The sequence below is a fragment of the Lissotriton vulgaris genome, chromosome 2_1 (genome assembly GCF_964263255.1).
Source record: "Lissotriton vulgaris chromosome 2_1, aLisVul1.2, whole genome shotgun sequence".
Classification (NCBI taxonomy): Eukaryota; Metazoa; Chordata; class Amphibia; order Caudata; family Salamandridae; genus Lissotriton; species Lissotriton vulgaris.
Genome location: NC_141687.1, coordinates 828,997,382 through 829,017,590, shown reverse-complemented (window position 1 = coordinate 829,017,590; position 20,209 = coordinate 828,997,382). Strand labels below are relative to the sequence as shown.

Genomic DNA, 20,209 nt, shown 5'->3' with positions numbered 1-20,209 from the left:
TTGACAAGTCTTGAAAAAGCCAACTCTTGGCTCCCCCGAAAGTGATGACACATTTTTTCCAATTTCATTGAAGCAGGTGAGGATGTTAAGGGGACAGTTGCAGTTAGCCCTAGGTACCTGCCAATTAGCTCCATTCACTTCTAGCACATTGCCTAGTATAGTCTCTAGTGGTAAGTTGAAAGGTTTCTGGACATAGGCTTTCATAGTGGGGGATTCTGCTCCAGCAAGAACCCCACAACTGCGGATGTTCTGGGGCCTAGATCAGTTTTACAACTCTTCCAGTTGGCTCTGGAGGTTGATGTTTTGGTCTTTGATCTTCAGCACCTCTTGCCTGAGCACTTCTTCTTTATCCCATGTGTCACCTGCATTTAAGGTGTGGAAACGACCTCCGAGCTTTAGATGGAGTTGAGCCTTATTTCTTCCATTTCATTGGTGAGGTCTGGCTTTAAAAAAAAAAAAAAACCTAAAAACCTAACTAGGATAAACTATTTGTGATATGTCATTATGCTTTGGTGTAATTATTTTCATCTCTATCTATAGTGGAGAGAACAGTTGCTGTGAGTATTAAAATGGGAAATGCTACTTTTGCGTTACCGCCAATAAATTTGCTCCCCCTTAATCAACGTACTCCGAGTTTGAACAAACATGGCTACATGGCCCATATTGCTGCCACATTTTGTTCCGATTAGTTTCCTGTGCCAAAGGCCGATAGTATTTAAAACGTTTTTAGCATCCGGAAATTCTCTTGCTGCATGTCTCCCCGAAGCCACTTTAACAAAGTGGTTATGTTATGTTATGTTAAATAAAATTTATTGAGCGCACGTACGCCCGTAGGCTTCATGGCGCTGTTGGAAGGTTTGCAGAGACATAACATATCAACAGAAAGAGGCAGAAGTTAACTATGGGTAGGCTTGCCTAAAAAGCCAAGTTTTGAAAGCCTGTCTGAAAGCCAACAGGTCTTCATGAAGTCTCAGTGTCAGTGGCAGAGAGTTCCACAGGGAGGAGGCCAGAAAGTGAAAAGAACCGCCTCCCTGGCGTTGTTTCCTAATACGAGGCACCACTAACAAGTTCTTTTGACTTGAGCGAAGAGCACGTGAGGGGATGTACCTAACAAGCAGGTTGCTAATAAATCCAGGGCCCTTGCCTTGTAGTGCCCTAAAGATAATGCATCCAGCTTTAAATGTTGCTCTCTGCGCTACTGGCAACCAGTGGAGACCGGCCAGACCCGGCCTGATGTACTGCCATTTGGGTATCTTACAAATCAGCCTGGCCGCTTGGTTCTGAACCAGTTGTAGTCTCTTGAGCTGCCCAGCTGGAAGACCCCAATACAAACTGTTGGAGTAGTCCAGGCGGGACAGCACAAGGGCGATGATGACTTGGATCAGAGCAGGGTAAGTTAATAGGTGGGCAATCTTCCTGATCTTACAAAGTTGAAAAAAACTTGAAGATACCACCGTCCCTACCTGACTTTTAAGAGAAAGATCTTCGTTAAAAGTAACCCCTAGGCTTTTTACTGTTTGGGACTTGGCTGGAGGATTTCCCATTTCTGGAGGCCAAAAATGTGGCCCCCAGTACAGTTCAATCTTCCCAGGCAAAATCAATTCAGTTTTGCCTGGGTTGAGTTTCAGATGATTTAGGCTCATCCATCTCTGAATGTGGACCATGGCCTCCCGAAATTCGGTGGCAGCACCAGGGGAGTCCAGACAGAAGATCAATTGCAAATCATCAGCATAGTTAAAAATTAAAGCTTTAAACTTTCTTAATGAAAACAACAGTGGTACTTATAATGGCATTGCAATGTCTGTCCTTTGAAGGACAGAAGTATAATAAAGGCACTTTGCTAATGCTGTTACTTGTGGGGCTCCATCTCAGCATTTACATCAGGGCTCAAGAATTTTCAGGATTCCTGCCTCATAAATATTAAGGATGCTACATTTCAGGAAATCTTTACATACAGACTCTTTGGATTGTGCTGGGCATATACTTCTGTCTTAGTTCAAAGAATTGGCTTGGTCATCTTGCTTTAAAAACATAGAGTCTGCGATGCAACTCGGCCCAAAATGCGTTTAGCCCCTGATGAGTTGGTATGTTAATTTTGCCCCCTGCTGGAGTCTGATTGGATTACTTCATGGCACTGAATGTTCAAAAAAGCATCCATGTTGTTCTTACACTGCATTCAACATTTGCGGACCACACTTTAATGGTGCCAAACAAAGATTTTTTTAGAGGGTCAACCCACTGTAATGAATGTCCTGGGATAATGATGGCGTGCAGCTGAAAGATTGATAATATCAGCCCAAATCTTTTCACCTCAACTCAGTGTGTTAGACCACATATTATCACTTTTGTGCACCCTTAAACCTTAAATATTTACAAACTTTGTAGTGCTCGCAGTGCCACTTAAATCACTTCATAGCACATCTTGCAAGAATACTTATTAATTAGCTTTTCTTCTTGAAGCCTAGATGCCTTTTGGAATAGGCAAGTTATCAGTAATCTCCGGAAAAACAGGTGATTTGCTTGTTTCAGTTTCGTTAGCAGAGCATTCCATAAGGAAGGCTTTATCAAGCCAAGCATTCTCTTTGCACCTCTAGGTAGTGTCAGAATAGTTTAGTTTAGTCCTCTGATCTAAGCATCCTGGTATTTTAGGTCTCTGATAAAACTCTACCTTAAAATGGAGATGTTCTTTCATAGATTGCTAAGGCAGGGTTTTATGTTATCTGTAAGTCTAGCTGCCTTGTTATGGTTCACCTGGGGAGCTGGATTGTTTTTCCTGCACAGTTACTAATCTGGTATTCCTATAGTCCCATATGTAATTGTATGCCCTCTGTAACTAGATGTGTGCTGTGCACATTGTAACCGTGTACATGGTGTTGTGTGGATGAATTGGACATACCCTCCTTTTTGAGGTGTTTCTTTTCTCTGCCCTCTCTAGCGAGGCTGCCTGGAGTCCTCTGGACCTGCCATCACTGATAGCAGAGAATCTTCCTGGCTATTGTGAGCATGTCTTCTGGAAGATGGTACTACTGTTACCAGACAACGAGGATAACCAAGACGATGGCTGCAGCAGGTGAGTGTTTGCAAGAGGATTACTGGTTACAGGAAATATGATCAGATGACTGGGTTATCCAGTGATGGGTGGTTGTTGCATTAATTCAGAGGTCTTCAAACTTTTTTGCTCTGAGCCCCCCTAAGCAAAATGTTTTGAGGTCGGGCCCCCTACAAACTTTAAGGCAATGATTGGTGGAGCGGGAGGGACATGGCTGTGTGCAAGGGACGAGCTTATGAGATGATTTCAGGAACACTTGTTCTATAGCTCACAAACCACACTAAGTATGATACTTATAAAACAGCAAATGCATCAAAGAAAATCATGTGTGGTCCCAAAAATACTGCTCTCCATTCTTGGGGAGTTGTAGCCCCTCCCACTCTTGGACCCCAATGCAACTACACCTGCTGTATTATTGATAACAGCAGTCCTGAGTAGAAGGGTATCTCCTCTACATCTTTCACCTCTTCCTCACCATGGCTGCCCATCACTCCGATTTTGAATAAGGTTCTCTGTCCCTTCCAGAAAAAAACATAAAGCTCCCACACTATGTCTCCCTTTTTTCTGCAAAGGTGCCCTCTGTCCTAATGCTAAAAAGGAAAATAAGCCCCCATGCCTCTTTTTTAAAGGTAGACCGTGATAACTGTGATGCAGTGGGCCCCTCAAACCCATGGGCCCCAGTCTTGCTGCATCTGCTTAATTATTGATAACCAGCAGTGGCCACTTACACACCTGGCAGCAGTACCTGCTTCACTAATGAATGGCCTTTTTTTAAAGAATATAAAAAGGGGGGGGGGGGGGGGAAGGCCACTTATATTACCGCATTTGCTACGTAATCCATCATCTGCAGCATAGTATTGCATATCCAATTCTTCAGTGCTGTAAACTAGGACTTACAAACCTTCTATTCTGGAGGACAGATTTATGTATTTCGATAATTCTTCGTTATTGTGCAGTCCAGGAAGACACATGCGTTCTTGTTGCACACTTATGTTTTTAAGTGAACCTAGTTCTATGTATGTTGCGGTTTATTTTGCTCCACAATTCACTTCTTTTGTGGTCTTTTGCCATGTTTTTTAAATATGTTGAGTGTGGATTCAGCAGCCATTTAGTTTCCAAATCCTACTTTGGGATGGGATCACCACGGACACCTTGCTGCTGTTGTCATAAGGTCGTTTGAGCTCAGGTACAAAAAACACAAACATCTGCTTATTGCCGCGCAGATTAATATGTCCTCACAGCACTCAAACAAACATTAACTATTCCCTTTGCCGCTAAAAAATTCCCACCCCCCTTTAACAATTTCTTCTTTAACTTCATCTTGACAACTTCCTTTAATGACAAACCCTTTTGCACTTTCTCCTGACTACAGTATTTCTTTGCACCGAACCAGCCTATTTGCCCCTGGACTAAGCCTGCCTTCCTTTCATTCCACCATTCTCCTCTTACTTTCCGTTGCTCTTTTCCCTGTTACCTCTAAACTCGTCCTTGGTGCCTTTTGATGAGCTTGACCTCTATAACTAATACCTCTTTCTCTGACTGCAGCTCATTCCCAGTGCTCAACCTGCTGCTGAAGCCTATTGTCCCTGTACCAGAGTTGGCTGGTAGGCTCAGTGCTTCCCTAGAGTAACTGCTCAGTTGTGAATTCAGTGCTGTGAAGCAATTACCACTCCCAAATCTCCCGGGGTGAAATGGGCAGTACCTACCAATCCACCCAGTGCCCTGCAAGTCCCTCCCTGTGTGGTGTGCATTTAAACCTCATAGGAAAAAACAATTGAATTTACCAACACTGTTGTTCTTTAATTACCACATTTCTTATAATCATGATTCAAGCACAAAAAAACAGCTAACACAAGATTTCGGGATTAAGGGAATTTCTGTTATAAAGGCCTCCGGGCCGGCCTTAGTCCCCTCCCCCCACGTCCCCCCCTAATGAGCACCTCGCCATGGATTCCCTCACTACCACCATTTGACAATTCCCCCCAAGTCTCCATTACCACTGTCTTTTAGATTAATTTAGTTTTATATCGCCACTCATACCAGTTTAAGGTGTCAGAACACGTTACATCACACATACGTTGCACGGAGACAATCATACAAGTGTTAATCCATTTATAGGAAATGTTACATAAGACAGAGGCCTTCAAAGTGTAGAAGTCACATGTCATGCATACTGGTAGGCAGTATAGTGTAAGAGTCCTTGGTCTGGAAAAGCACACATTCAGAATTTAAAATGTAACACCATTGTGAGCGGTTTTCTTTTATAAGAAGACTTGATTTCTACCCAAATGACCCCTTTTTGCCATACTTGGATAAGGAAAAACTGGACAAAAAAATATGTAGCTGTAATATATTCCTTGCAGTTTGCATGCAGCTCTTTGATGACAGTTAATAACACTTAGCTATATATTAGTATTTTAACTTTTAAACTGCAAGTAACAAAAAGATCTCTCTGAGAAAAACCATAACCCATTGACCTATTTATAGTGAATGTACTGTGTGATCTGAATCGGACATGTTCTGTGCAGCAGGCATATTAACCTTCTGTGCTATGATGAGTCAAAAGAAACTTCCACTTCCAGACAAAGCTCCGGTCTCTCCCCAGAAAGAACATTAATCACTGGAGTTATCCTGGCATTTTTATTGATGCAGGTGCTTTGAAAGTTATCGATGTTTATGCATCATAATAAATACAGCTAGTTGTTAATTTAGTGATATTTTATGGGTGTTGAAGCACTTATTTTGGTACGGTTGCTGTTAACAGGATGTTGGTTGAATACATTCTTGAACGATCCTCACATAGGTCAGGAATTGAAATGGGGCAAAACTAAAAATACATAAATGTCTTTTGTTTTCAGCAATTTGTCAAGAAACATCATTTACAATACAATAGCTCTACCTCTCACAAATTGGAGACCTATTGCATTGCAAATGATTGTGTTTTTTAGCAACTTTTTAAACCCTGCCAGCACACTTCCTGACCTCCGCCCCCATGGCATGCTGATCACCATTCTCACAAGGCTGGAAGTAAATGAAGACAGCCTGGAAGTGCAGCAAATAAACATCGGCACACTTCCAGGCCATCTTCATTTACATGCAAATGCAGAGTCATTTGCGCCCCCCTGGGAACCCATCCACGCCGCCCAGGAAATTTCCCTACCCAGATAGTCCGGGGAGGTGATCTTTGGGCAAATTGTATGTGAACAAACAATGCAGTCAAGGTGGATGTTGACTTTATGAACTGATGAATGGAAAGAGTAGAGTCTAACTCCTAGGTTTTGTTGCCACCAGATGTCTGCCAAGGTTTATTTTTGCAGCCACTGGTCCAGATACCTAGTGGTGGTAACCGTGGATAGTGGTGGGTGAGATTGATCCAGGTCGGGGTCCAATACTGTGTTAAAGGCCTACACAGCCTAGCGATGTGTGCCCACATTGCTAGGTTGAGAGACAACCGCTGTAGGAGTTGAGATTTTTTTGGTGTTAGGGCGCAGATACTACAAATGATTGCCATGTAGGTGCGCCTCAAGGATAATGAATCTACCCTGTGAGTCCACCTCTGACAACAGAACCTCCACTGGTGCCCCTGCTTTCACTCATATTAGGGCCCCCCAGCATATTCTAAGTAGTTGGTTGGCATACCTGACCCCTCCACCGTTTCTTAATTTGGGCCCCCTCCAGGTGTGTTATCTGTGACTCTTATAGCAGAGCTATGTCTACCCCTTTATTTTTCAGTCAGAAAGCTGTAGCATTTGGTGGGAGTGTGCATCCCTCAGATATTCCAGGAGAACACATTGCAGGAGCGAAGCATCATGTGCCTAGAGTAGTTGTGCCTTTCCTCAGTTCCCATGTGGAGGCAAAGGTGGTAGAGATTGAGGTTTGGAAGGGTAGAGTTAGGGAAGCCCCTCCTGAGAGAATACAACCTGGGGCCGGTGATCGCCATACTATGTGTTCAAGAGGCAAACAAACCTCAAACTGTAAATGATAGCAATATTGCAGGCAGCAAGGCAACATCCTTCTCCTTGCGCAACATGTCCAGTCCATCAGGAGTGGGGGTGATACCAGTAAAGAGGGATATAGGGAGTGCTCCCGTCTAGGTCCTTGATTATAGAATTTGGGACTACACTGTGTGACCTAGGGAATTGCTGGTGGTGCGGGCATGGTCATATCCGCTTCACAAACCCAGGGTCAACCGTTGGGGAGCGGGCTGGGTGTATCCTCCCCCGGCAGTGCCTTTCACCCCTAAAAGAGAGGCTCCTTGGTGCACGACTGCCAGGGTGTAATCCGTAAACAGGAGAATCTGATGAGTGACTTGAACAATAGGGTTAGCCTTAAGAATTGCTTTTCGCTCTTTGAAGTGTCAGAGCTTTGGCGCAGCGGGCCCCGGGCGATGGGCGGTGGTATCACGACCCGATAGGCGCGCTCGATGTATAGTTTCTCAGCCGGTACCACTTCTTTAAAACATTGCCCCTGGTGGTCCACCATGTTGATCCTTCGCAACCCCGTGGAAGGCCTATAATAGGGATATTGCTCCATCGGTCTCTCCCCTCTGCATCTTCAGCCTTCGTTTCCAGGATGTTCACCCTCTCCATGAGATCCCATAGTTACTATTGAAAATCGGAGACTTGAGGCTGAAGAACGGCGACTGTCGTCTCCATGAGGGCCATTCAAGCCAGGAACTTTTATGATCATGTTGGAGCAAATTACTTTCCATTGCCACTGTATTTACCTTCGTCTCTAGGCGAACTCTGGAGGTCTCAATGGTAGATAGGAGAACATCCAATTTTTCCCATCTAGTGTATGAGCCACCGCCTCCCGGCTGTTGCATTTGATGAAGGACTCAGTCAGTTGAGTTCCCCATCTATGAGCCAGAGCTTCATTAGAACATTGTGCACAAAATTTTAAGTCGGGTTTCCGTTGATAGACCTTTTAGCAAGAACAGGTACTTTCAAATGTTCTGCTTCCTGGAGATGGATGCTATTAGTTCCATTGGAGACCTCTAGAGTGAGAACTGGCCATTAGACCGTGGCTACATTTCCTCACTTTCTCATTCGTAGGGTCATCCAGAAAATTAACACAGTGTCACTTGTGATACTTATCACACTAAACTGTACAAAGCACCCATTGACCATGCCACAGTGCAGTAACCAGCTGCTACACTAGAAGGTAGCTCATTACACTTTGTTGATTCTGGCCCTTACTGCAGGGTCCCCCCCAGTCTTTTTGCCTTTATACTCCACTTTTTGCTGAATACGTTTTTTCTGGCCTTAGGACTCTATGCACTTTACCATTGCTAACTAGGGCTAAAGTGCTAGTGTTCTCTCTTCAAAACATGGTAGAGTCGGCCTCCAGTTAATTGGCATATTTATTTAACTTATAAATCCTAGGTAAAGTGGTACTACATGTACTCAGGGCCTGTAAATTAAATGCTACTAGTGGGCCTGCAGCACTGATTGTGCCACCCACTTAAGTAGCCCATTAAACATGTCTCAATACAATACAATAAAATGTATAAAGCACACGGCTGCTTCTGGAGAAGCGTCCCGGCGCTAGTGGCCTAATTGTGGCACAGGTGACTAGTCAGACATCAGAACAGGAAGTCTGTACATCAAATTGGAAAGTCTTCAGAAGCTTACAAAAAACTGGTTTGGAAGGAGCAAAGCGAAGAGTCAAAGTCAATAAGTTCCATAGTTTGGAGGTCCAAAAGGAAAAGTAGCCTCCTCCTCCTCTTCTTGCTTTGCCGACCCTGGAAACACATAAAACGTTTGCCGATTGGAGCGCAAGGATCTCCCCTGTTGGAAGGGAGGCAGTCTTCTTACATATTAAGGGGCTTTTTGATTGCAAGCTTTGTAAGCAAATATTAGTGCTTTGAATTTAACAAGGCAGGCAATCGGCAGCCAGTTTAGACTGCGCATAGAGGGCGAGACAGGTGAACGAGCCTGGATCTTCATGATCAACCAAGCTGCAGTGTACTGAATGATTTGTAGGCAGTTTAGCAGATACAATGGTAGACCCAGATAAAGGATATTAGCATAATCTAGCTTTGAGGTTACCAAGACATGAATGACTGTCTGGAATCAGATGGAGCATCTTTCAGATAGATTTCAGTGTGAGGAAACAGCTGGCTGACACAGTTCCAACCTGAGGTTCATAAGACAGGTTAGGAGTTTAATTTGATGACTAGATTTCTTACCACAGATGATGGAGTGGGGAGGGGGGGTGCCCAGCCCCGAAGGCCACCAGTTGTAGGCGTCTGGGTGGTTGTCAGTGCCAAAAAAGAGTATTTCTGTTTTGTCAGAATTGAATTTAAGGCAACTAACATTCATCCATTCACCAATGGCCCTAAGGCAGCTCTTGAAACATCCAAAGCTCCCACATCCTTCTCCTGGTATGAAAACATAAGCGGATTGTCGTCAGCATACAAGATCACTCTCACACCCCCAGCTTCCACAAGTTTAGCCCAGGGGCCAAGTAGGTATTAAAAGAATCTGGCTTAGGGTAGAGCTATCAGGCATCCCTCAATCAAGTGGTGTGATCGAGGACATGAAGGGAGGAAGGCCATTTGAGATCTGTCTTCCAGATAGGACTTGAGCCAGGCCCATGCTGAGCCTTGGACACCGACACTTCATAAACCTTCCAGGAGAATGGAGTGGAGACCATGTCGAAAGCTGCTGACAAATCAAGGAGGACAATCATGGCTGCCCCCTCATGATTGGGATTGTCCTTAATGAATTCAGAGATCTCCAAGAGGGCAGATTCCATGCTGTATCTTGCACAAAAGCCAGACTGAGTGTCATGAAGCAGGTGGTTATGTTACAAATAATGGGAGAGTTGTCGGTTGACCAACTTCTTCAACATTTTGGCAGCCGCAGGCAACCGAGAAAATGGTCTGAAGTTGCTATGCACCTTGGGGTCCGCATTAGCTTTTTTCAGTTAAGGTAGTAGTAAGTCCTGCTTTCAACTCTGTGACATTATAGCTGCCTCCAACGAGCCATTCATCAATTTATTAAAGATGGGATTATTCAGCGGAGCAGCACGTTTAAGAATGTCCAGAGGGCATGGGTCAAGAGGATTGCAACTGGGCAGAAAGATAGACAAGTCCTCTAAGGGAGTTGGTTCAATATTGGTCAGGAGAAATACTCCTATCCATATTAGGGATAAGTGGCTCTTGTGGGAGAAGGCCTTCTGTTGCAGCCTGTGTGCGCAGTTTAATTGACATGTCGATCTGACAAAGTAAACCTTTTGCCAGGCCTAAACTTTTCTTTTTAATACATATAAGACACCCCTACGGTAGGCCCTGGACAGCCCAGAGGGCAGGGTACAGGGTATTTAAAAAGCTGGACATGTACTTTTTAGTTTTACATACCCTGGTATTGAAAAACTCTTACATTATCACTATTGCTAGGCCTACCTCTCCCATAGGATAACATTGGAATGACCTCATTACATATTAGAAGTGTAACTTCCATATTGGTAATAGGTAACCAGTTTATGTTTGGTATCTCTGGAATTGGAATTTAAAATCCTAACTTATGAGCGTAACATGCTGCCGGTGTGGGATAAAGTCCAATCGGACTTCAAAGCCTGGTCTCGCATGCCCCTTAATATATATGGCAGATCTGCCATTTTCAAGATGGTTGCCCTGCCACAGCTTCTCTACCAATTACAGAACCACCCGTACAGGATTGACCCGCAGTGGTTCCGTCGCGTGAACTCAACACTTGGCCGGTTTCTGTGGGCCGGGGGTGCCTCTAGGGTGGCACTGCGGACCTGCTTTCTATCCACGTACTGTGGAGGTCTGGCTACCTCTGACCTCCTGTCTTACTACCAGGCCTCTCATCTGCTGGTTCTGAATGAGTGGTGGTATGGTGACCACAGCGACCCGGCTTATGCGTTGGAGCACTTTTTGATGGGCGATGCCACGCTGCACACGCTATTGTACTCGGCCAGGCGGCGGAGGATGCTGCCGCGGGTCACCCAGGTGGTCTTTGTGATTTTGGAGGCAGGCGCTGCGCCGTATGGGTTGGTGGGGCAGGCTGACAGCCCAAACTCCGCTGTGGAATAACGGTCGGCTTCTGGCGCTGGCCTCCCTATCGGGGTTTGGTGGCTGGGTCGCCATTGGGATTTCCTCCCTCGGCCATGTCCTCACAGGGACCACCCTCAAATCCTTTCAGGATCTCCGCTCCGAATTCAATATGCCCAGGACCCAATTCTTCAAATATCTACAATTCCGCCATGCACTCGCGCCGAGTCTGGTGGGGCTGGACCAGCTTCCTGAATCCAGCCCGGTGGAGGCCAAGCTCTTCATGGGGGACCTGGGAGATAAGAAAGTTTCCAAAATTTACCAGACGCTGGTTACTCACTGCTCTTCCTCTCTCCTGTCACTGAAGGCCTCCTGGGAGACAGATGTTGGCCCGTTAGATGAAGATGACTGGAGGGAGGCCCTTGAATCCCCCTGCGGGGCTGCCATTGCGGTGCGACTCCGGTTCATACAATTTAAATACCTGCATAGAGCATACTATACTAGAGAGAGACTGTGGAGGGCAGGCCTCATTGCCACTCCGGAATGCTTGCGCTGTGGAACTGAAAGAGGAACGCTGCTGCATACGGTGTGGTCTTGTGTGGGTCTGACTCGCTTTTGGAATGGGGTGTGGAATTGTCTGTCGGAGGTGCTGGGGTGGGATCTCCTCCATGTCCTGGAAAATGTTGGAGGCAACATCTATAAACGCCACCTACTGTTACTGGGTTTGGTTGTAGCTAAGCGTGATTTGGCGAGAGCCTGGAAGAGCGACCGTGCCCCCCCACTTTCCGCCTGGAAAGCGGGCTTAGACTTTCTTATGGGCTTAGAATTACCTGTATTTGAGGCCAGGGGGTGCCCCCGGAAACATTATAGGATCTGGAAGCGGTGGGCAGACTACAGAGGACTGACATTGGAACCCCCAGCTGATATAGAAGATGTGCCACCTCCGGATGGGGACCTTGGACCCTAGGTCGTTACCTGATACCTACATTGCCTTGCCTGTATATTTGGTGAAATGTGAACACGTGCACAGGGTTAGGGTGGGATAAGAGGTGGGTAGCCGGGGGAGGGAGTTGGGGTGTGTTCTTGGGGGTGGGTGGGACGTGGGACGGGGAGGGGGGTAATTTCAAATTGAGGCTTTCTGTTCATCCTGCTATATGTTTACTGTGGACGGTATCCTCCTGATTGTGGAGAACTGTACCTATGCTCTGCCTAACATATCAATAAAGACGGTTGTGAAAAAAAAAAATCCTAACTTATAGTGAAGTAGAATTTTAAGTTACAATTTTGAAAATGCCACTTTTAGAAAGTTGTCATTTTCCTACCTTAGCAATGTAGTGCCTGTGGCCTGTCTCTGGTCACATGACTGGGTGTAGCTGACAGTTAAGCTTTGTGTATTCCTCCTAGACAAGCCACACACAATATGGATCTTAGATGTGCTTGGATGGGTCATTAATGGCATGATGAGAAGGCGGAGTTGACCACAGACCCATTTACACTTAAATAGGCTGTGTCCTGCCTCTGCACAAAGGGCTGCAAACCCCCTGTAGTTAGTCTGGAGCTGGCACAGGGGAGGCAGGATGCCTTGGGACTTCAAAAGGAAACCTCTAGAAGCTTCTCCCACACTTAAGGGGGCCTCAGACACCAACTCTCCAGTACACTTCTGAACCTGTTGATACTCTGTTTAATATTTGAAAAGGGCACACGTTATTCTTAAACTTTGAAACAATGATCAAAGATGAGTTGTCTTGGTGTGTCTTCTGACCAAAAGACCAAATAAAATTGCTTCAACTTGCTGATGGCAAAAACCTTCATATCAGACCGAAGACGCACTGAAATTAACACTCGCCCTCAGGCTTGGACATTCTTCCATAATTTCATGTCACTTATCTAGAAACAAAGGATACATATACTCATGTTTCATTTAGGACTTTCTTTTTAACCATATGTTCATTGTAGCTATGAGTCTAGATGTGAAAATACTTGGAATCCTACAATTTCCTCATCATACACAGTCTGAAGGATTGTGATAATCTGGACTAGGAAACCCAGTGCTTTTCGGGTCGCAGACCCGTCATCAGGGATACACTTTATATAAACATAACCAACGAAACGCTTAGAGAAATTCAGCATTCTGCGGAACAAAGAGAAAACGTGGTTCAGTGTACACTGGTGTTAGTTACGGGCACTTTACACTACAGAGAAAGGTATATCACACATCTGCAAGACGAACTCTGCTTTGCATTACTGAAGGTCCACTTAGCTGTCATAGTGGCATATATAAGTGGAGCAATAGGGAGAAGCTTCTTCACCACAACAGCTATAAAACATTTGCTGGAAGGAGCATACAGGATCGCGACCCTCCATGAGTGCATCCACAAGTACACGGACCCTCAGTTTGATACTGACACAACTAATGAAAGCAATTGTTGAATCAATGATTATGTAGTACTCTGATATCTAACACTGAAAACAGTATTCTTAGTTGCTATCACATTGTTAAAAGAGTTAGTGAAATATTAGCACATTCAACACAGGAACTAGATCTACAAATTCAAAAGGATAAAGTAGTAATGAGAACAAACCCACTGTTTACACCAAAGGTGGTATCACAGTTAGGTGTAAACCAAGCAATACACTTACCTGCTTTCTTCCTACAACCCAAGACATAATCTGAGAAAGCTCTACATATGCTGGATGTGAGATAGGCAATTATGTATTTCTTTCAAAAGACTAAATCAGTCAGCAAGAGAGATACATTTTTCATCTCCTTTGCACAAGCAAGCAAAGGCTTCCAGTTAGAAATGGAACTATTGCAAGATGGATAGCCCAAACATTTAATGACTTTCACAAAACAGCAGGAGTAACATTGCGAGAGAGGCCAAGGGCCTACTCGGCAATGGCAAAGGAATAAACCCTTCTTGTCTACCTAGGAAATGTATCCTTAAATGACAGCTGCAGGCTACCACATGGTCTTCCGCACACACCTTCACAAGACTCTGCTGTGTGGACATTCAAGTCACTAGAGAGAATCAGGTGGGACAAAGTGATAAAGTGTTAGCACTGTGGTTATACAACTTAAGGTCCTACTATTGTAGACAACGGGCATATGAGGGGTAGAGCACAGACCCTTGATTTTTGTGCGATGTGGGACTTTCCCACATGATTTAGGACTTTCCCCCAAACATTTGTACTGGAGGATGGTAACCTCAAAGTTGATCTCAGTCTTTCGGGCACATCCCATACACCCCCCACTTCCTTATATTCAATGACGAAGAACACCCCCCCCCCCCCCCCCCCCCCAGGAAGCAGCTTCTTTTTTCACACTAGGTTTTGCCCTGGCGAAGCGAGATTTTGACAAAGTGTGGCGCAGTCCAACCGCCCTCTCCACTCTAAATAAAAGGGTCACTGGTAGGATGCACTGCATGAAGGAAGAGAGGTTGGTTTGTAGTGCAAGAGGTTGCCCAAACACATTTAACAGAGGAGTGGAGATGGCCCAAGGGGGGAGGGAACCCCTCTGTAACATCCGCAGCATGGCCTAAAGATTAATGGAGGTGGGAAAAACGAGGGATGTCTGCTGTTGGCAGGATCTGTATCTGTCTGATGCTGTAAGATGGGGTTTTATGTTACTCTACTCTAGTATTATTTTATATTTATGTCTGACATATGCTAATTGTACAAGGCTTGGTGGTGTGGTGAGTTCCTATTTTGTGGAGTTATAACCATAAAAAAACGTTGTTTTATAAAAAAAAAAGAACACTTGTTTGCAAATGCAAATGAGCATTTCCAGCCTCTTTAGCGAAGAGGATACAGCTACAAAGTCAATGCAAATCATGTGAATCCAGAAAAGATTCATGCGGCAAATGCAAACGTTAGTCACAGGTAGGAGTAGTTTTGCATCTTGAAGCGTTTTCTGGTTACAAGTGTGACCCACCCACATCCCCAGATGAAGTTTGTTTTAGAGACAGCAGACTATATAGCAAGAGAAACCTACAAAAGGTAGAAAAAGAATCTGAAGAATGCAACTTGATTGAAAGGATCCAGTGTGTGTATATGTTATAATTAGAGTAGGGAAAAGAGACCAAATAGTCAACTACTTGACGATGCCCAAAGGAAAAAAAAAGAGAGAAAAGACTTGAAGACTAGCCATGTGGAAACCAACTTCTAGATGGTGGAAGATTGCAGAGCATGTGAATATAAAAGAACCTATGCAAAACTACTACTACCAGGCAGTAAGTAAACAGTTAATTACTGAATGTGAGTAACTTCGTTTTTTACATGTCTTCATTATAAATGCAAGGCTATGAATGCAAAGAAAAAACATGGACGACGTAAGATCCTCGCATGTGGCATGATGGAGCTGGATATCTCGCTCAGATAGCTCAAACACTGGTGCCTTTTGCCAATCTTAGTTCCACTGTGGTAGAAATTACACCTTGAATCCTGAGATATGTGCGCTACATTTTCTTGACAAAGTTGTAACTTTGTGGAACTCTCTCATAACCCGTTAAAATATTTATTAACATATGTTCTCTATTATGGTTCAGAGCCTGCTTTATTAGGTAGCACTCACCTTTACCTCTTTGAGCAGGTTACTATCAGAATGGATCAAAGCCAAATTCATGAGAGAGGAAGAAATACCACCACAGGCTGTGGATGCAGAGAACAGAATACAGACCCTGACAACTTACAAAGCTGTGGGACTACGTGGGGAGCAGCCTGTGCGGATGCACGTATGTGTGAAGGTAATGTATTAACTGCTCAAGGATGGGAGAGGGAGGGGTGTGTTTAAATGTGAGTTTGTATCTGACAAAGAGAAACAGATGAAAAAACATACATCAAAACTAAAGACTTCAATGTGACTTTGTAACGCTGTGTTGCCATGCCCTTGTACTCTTTTTCAATAACCCTATTACCAAAAATGAATGCAAACATACTCTTCAATAAAGATGCAGGCACCAGGCAGGAGCGCTTTCATCCCAAGTTGTATTTTTTTGACAAAGATTTAAAAAAATTGATTTCTTTCCTTCTTTCAGAGGTGGGTACATTGAGTATCCTAATCTGAGTAATAACAGTAACATTTTTGATTTACAGTGCTTGAAGATGGCAAGAGTGAAGTTTTTACTGCTTTATGTTTCCTAGGAAGAGGGGCAAACACACATTGGCGCAGGCGGGTTTCACCACGAGATCCTGTGGAGTGTCCATTGTAGGAAGGTGGATACCTGACTATGGTTACCCCAGATTTTTTGCCTAGTGTTTAGCCGGTTTTCGACTTAGTTGGCCTGGGGTCCTGCTAATCAGGGCCCCAGGCTTATCTGCCCTCTCTGTAAAATGGACTCCATGTACCTTAGGTACATCACCAATTGGGATTGGGTCACCTTATGAGCCACTGTACAGAGTACTATAGGTACCCAGGGCATAGGTGCATCCAAGGCCTACCAGGGGCTGCAGCATATCTTTTGCCACCCCTGGCTGGCCATCCAAACTGACACAACTGGCTGATAACTCAGCTGGGGCAAGGTCGTGTAAACACCCCTTGCTTAGATATAGTATACCTATGTCTAAACCTATATCTGGACACATATGCACCTATAAGTCACTCCTATGGCAGGCCTTAACAATCCTGGAGGCAGAGTGCTTGGTTTTATGTGAGATGGTGCTCTAGCATGAGCTGAGCCTGTCTGCAGCTTTCGGAACCATGTCCTTATAGCTGTTCTAGAATATTGCCATAACATATACTCTTAAGTGCATTATGAACCTCGCGGTTAAATGCTATCTTTGTTTTGGCTTTATCAAAACATATCGTGTAAGGTGTCATACGCTTTGGAATAATACCCCCTCACCAGTCCTGGCGACAGGGGTAGCATTCCATCCTTCTAGAGGGAGAATGCATGTTACTTTCCTTACACGCGGTTAAAATCAACCAGAGCCTCAGCATCACAAAATGGATGCTGCTGCCACAGACACAAGTATGGCCTCCTGCTGCTGACCGGAACTCCGGCAGGGGAGGCCTGTACAAAAGGTTTCCTGTCACAGGGAGGTGCTAGCACCACCCCAGACAGGAGATAGTGGATTGGGCAGGGAGGGCTGAATGAAACTAGACACTGCCTGGGGCACACAAGGTGTCCCATGCATAGCCCAGTTCAAACCGGTGCTGGGACACTCCAGCCCCAGCTCTGGCGCGAAACTGGACAAAGGGAAAGGGGTGTAACCACCCCCTTCCTGGGTCCCATCCATAGGAGGGAGCTAGCAGGTAATCCAGCCCCTTGATTTGGAATAAAGGTAGAAGCTGTGTCCTTAGACTTTAGATAATCCTGACTGAAACTTTGAAGCGGAACTCTGGACCCTTCGACATCCTACTCGACGTAGAAAACTGAAGAATCTCCCTTGTGGTCAAGGAGTGACCACCCTGCACAAGCAGGCACCATCAGCGCTCCGTTGTGAACGTATCTAGGACCCTAATTAAATATTCCCGATATTTGCCCTTTATGTGGTTATAACAAATCATATCCTTATAAAGGCATAAGAATCATATCCATATTTAGTCATAGCCAATGTAGTCCAAATACGGCAAGGCTACTTCCTTAGACTCCTAGAAAGTACAACGAGTTCCTTCAACAAACCAAACCTCCAGCAACCTGGGAATTCCCCATGCTTTTGTTTTGATTTGTCCTAGAACTCCTGCGCGTCCGAAAGAACGGCAAGTTTTTAGTGACATCTTATATTGACGTCTTATGTCCAACCTTACGTCAAACACGGCACCTTCCAGGTATAAATATACCAGCGTTTGCCTTAAGCAACACACAGTCAGGGGTGTGGAATTTATCTAAATATGTACTTGTCCATGGGACAAGTAGCTTCATAAATCTACTTGTCCTGTAACAAAATCCACTTGTCCATTTGGTGCCATGTAGTGCACCCTCAAATAATGGCTGCAATCTCTTTGTAGAAGAGCTCTGATAATAGCCTCTCTGGTTATGTCAGGCTAATACTATAGAAGGATTTGAATTTTGGAGGTTTTCACCAGCTCTTCTCTAATCTTTTCCCATACTGAGAAAGGTTGGAAATTTACCCCTGACAACGGCAGAAGTAAAGTTTCTTCCAGGGCTGGGAAAAATGTGGTTGGAGAAAAAGTGAACTTGTAAACACTCAACAGATTTCCGCTGGGGCATATTCATATTTGCTCATGCTAAGATGCAAATCACAAATATTTTCTAGAACTACGGTTTTCTGGCCTACTTAAGAAATTCATGTGAATTCATGAAAAACGTAAATCTCCTTTAATACAAGGACATATATCATGGGTGCCCTTTCGTGACTTTAACATTTGAGCGCCTAATGAAATTTGAGTTAACCAAGACCTTTTGTTTTGATTGAAATGCTATCTCTTCCTATCTGTGAGCTGGCTTCATTGTGTGTGACAGCATTCTGCTCTTTTACAAAGTAGTTTTGTTCAGTGCCGGGAATTTCTATGGCAATGTGGCCTTTATGAGACCAAATACTAACTGTCTAGTAAGAACTCGCTGGCAAACAGCACCACGCCTACCTGATAATCCCAAGATAGAGAAAGGAGCACAATGTAGGCCAAGTGAGTAACCAGAACATTTAAATACCCCCCACATTGATTCAAAGTTCTTATGACACCAAGCAAGCGAATAAAAGTAATTGGAATCCTCTCCACAATAGCTCTCTTGTCTCTTCCATCTAAGCATCTATCCATTCATCCTTTCACCCACTGATATCTAGCATTTCACCTTTACATAGGCACCCATTCATTCTTTAATCCATTACCTTTCACTAATCTGTTCATCCATCTGTTCATCTGTCTCTCGATCCACTCATCCATATCCAAACCTACCCATTCATCTCCAAACCTATCCATTTCAACCATCCATTCGCTCATCCATACACCCTGCCTTTCACTCCATCTATATACCCTTCCATTCACTTCATATATCCACCCTCCCTTTCACTCATCCTTCCACCCACCCTTCGACTCATCCATCAATCCATCCATTTATCCTTTACATTCATCCATCCTTTCGCTCTCGAATCCTTACACCCTGTAACCCATCCACTCATTCACCCTTTCCTTCATTATAACATCCTTTGTCCATCCACCATCCCGGTCACTCATTCATCCATCCATCCATCTAGCCAGCCACACTTCTACTCACTCATCCTTTCACCCACACATCCATTCATCCTTTCAAATTAATTACAAGTCTTTGCCGAGCTGCAGACAGAAGAGGCCCATCAAGAGCTCCACCACCTCTACTGTAGCTGCTAACGCCTATCCTGCCATCTCCAAACCTATCGATCAAACTGATCCATCCCGCCTTCCTTTCACTCATCCATCCTTTTGCTCATCCATCCATCCTTTCACCCCACACATCCTCCTTTTCACTCATATTCATCCATCCTTTCACTCATCCCTGCATCCATCCACCCCATCCATCCTCCTTTTCACTCATCTATCCACCTACCCTTTCACTTCATCCATTTATGCTTTCGCTCATCCATCCACCCTTTCACCCATCCATCTTCCGTTTCGCTCATATATCCATTCACCCTTTCACTAATCCCTCCATCCACCTTTACACTCAACTCTCCACCCACCAAGCCATCCGTCAACCCGTCCACCCAGCCACCCACCCATCCATCCCTCACCCAGTCAGCTATCTATTCATCTACTCTCTCACCCATTTATCCACCCTTTCAGTAAGTCGTCCATCCTTTCACTCATCAATCCACTTTCAACCTATCCATCCACTCACCCATCCCTTCATTCACCCTTGCTCTTTTCCTCCCATTCTCACACATCCATCCTTACATCCATCCACTCATTCATCCATCTATCCATTCACCCTTTCACTCCACTCATTCATCCATCTATCCATCCAGCCTTTCACTCATTCATCCATCGATTCACCCTTTCACTCATTAATGTATGCATCTATCATCCACTCTTGCACGTATTCATCCATGCATCTATACATCTACCCTTTCACGTATTCATCCATGCACCTATCCATCCACTCATTCATCCATGCACCTATCCATCCACCCTTTCACTCATTCATCCATTTATGGATTTAAAAATGCACCCTTACGCTCCACTCATTCATCCATCCATCCAGCCT

The 20,209-nt window shown here is 44.6% G+C and overlaps 1 protein-coding gene across 2 annotated transcripts in view; it reads left to right on the top strand.

Annotated features, from left to right (window-relative positions):
- The window catches only part of MCM3AP (minichromosome maintenance complex component 3 associated protein), a 622,263-nt gene that overhangs the window by 433,679 nt on the left and 168,375 nt on the right, over positions 1 to 20,209 (top strand). For both annotated transcript variants that reach the window (XM_086956240.1, XM_086956239.1), the window contains 2 exons: positions 2,936 to 3,070; positions 15,658 to 15,811. In XM_086956240.1, coding sequence (XP_086812366.1) covers positions 2,936 to 3,070; positions 15,658 to 15,811 — 289 coding nt within the window. The remainder of the gene's footprint in view (positions 1 to 2,935; positions 3,071 to 15,657; positions 15,812 to 20,209) is intronic.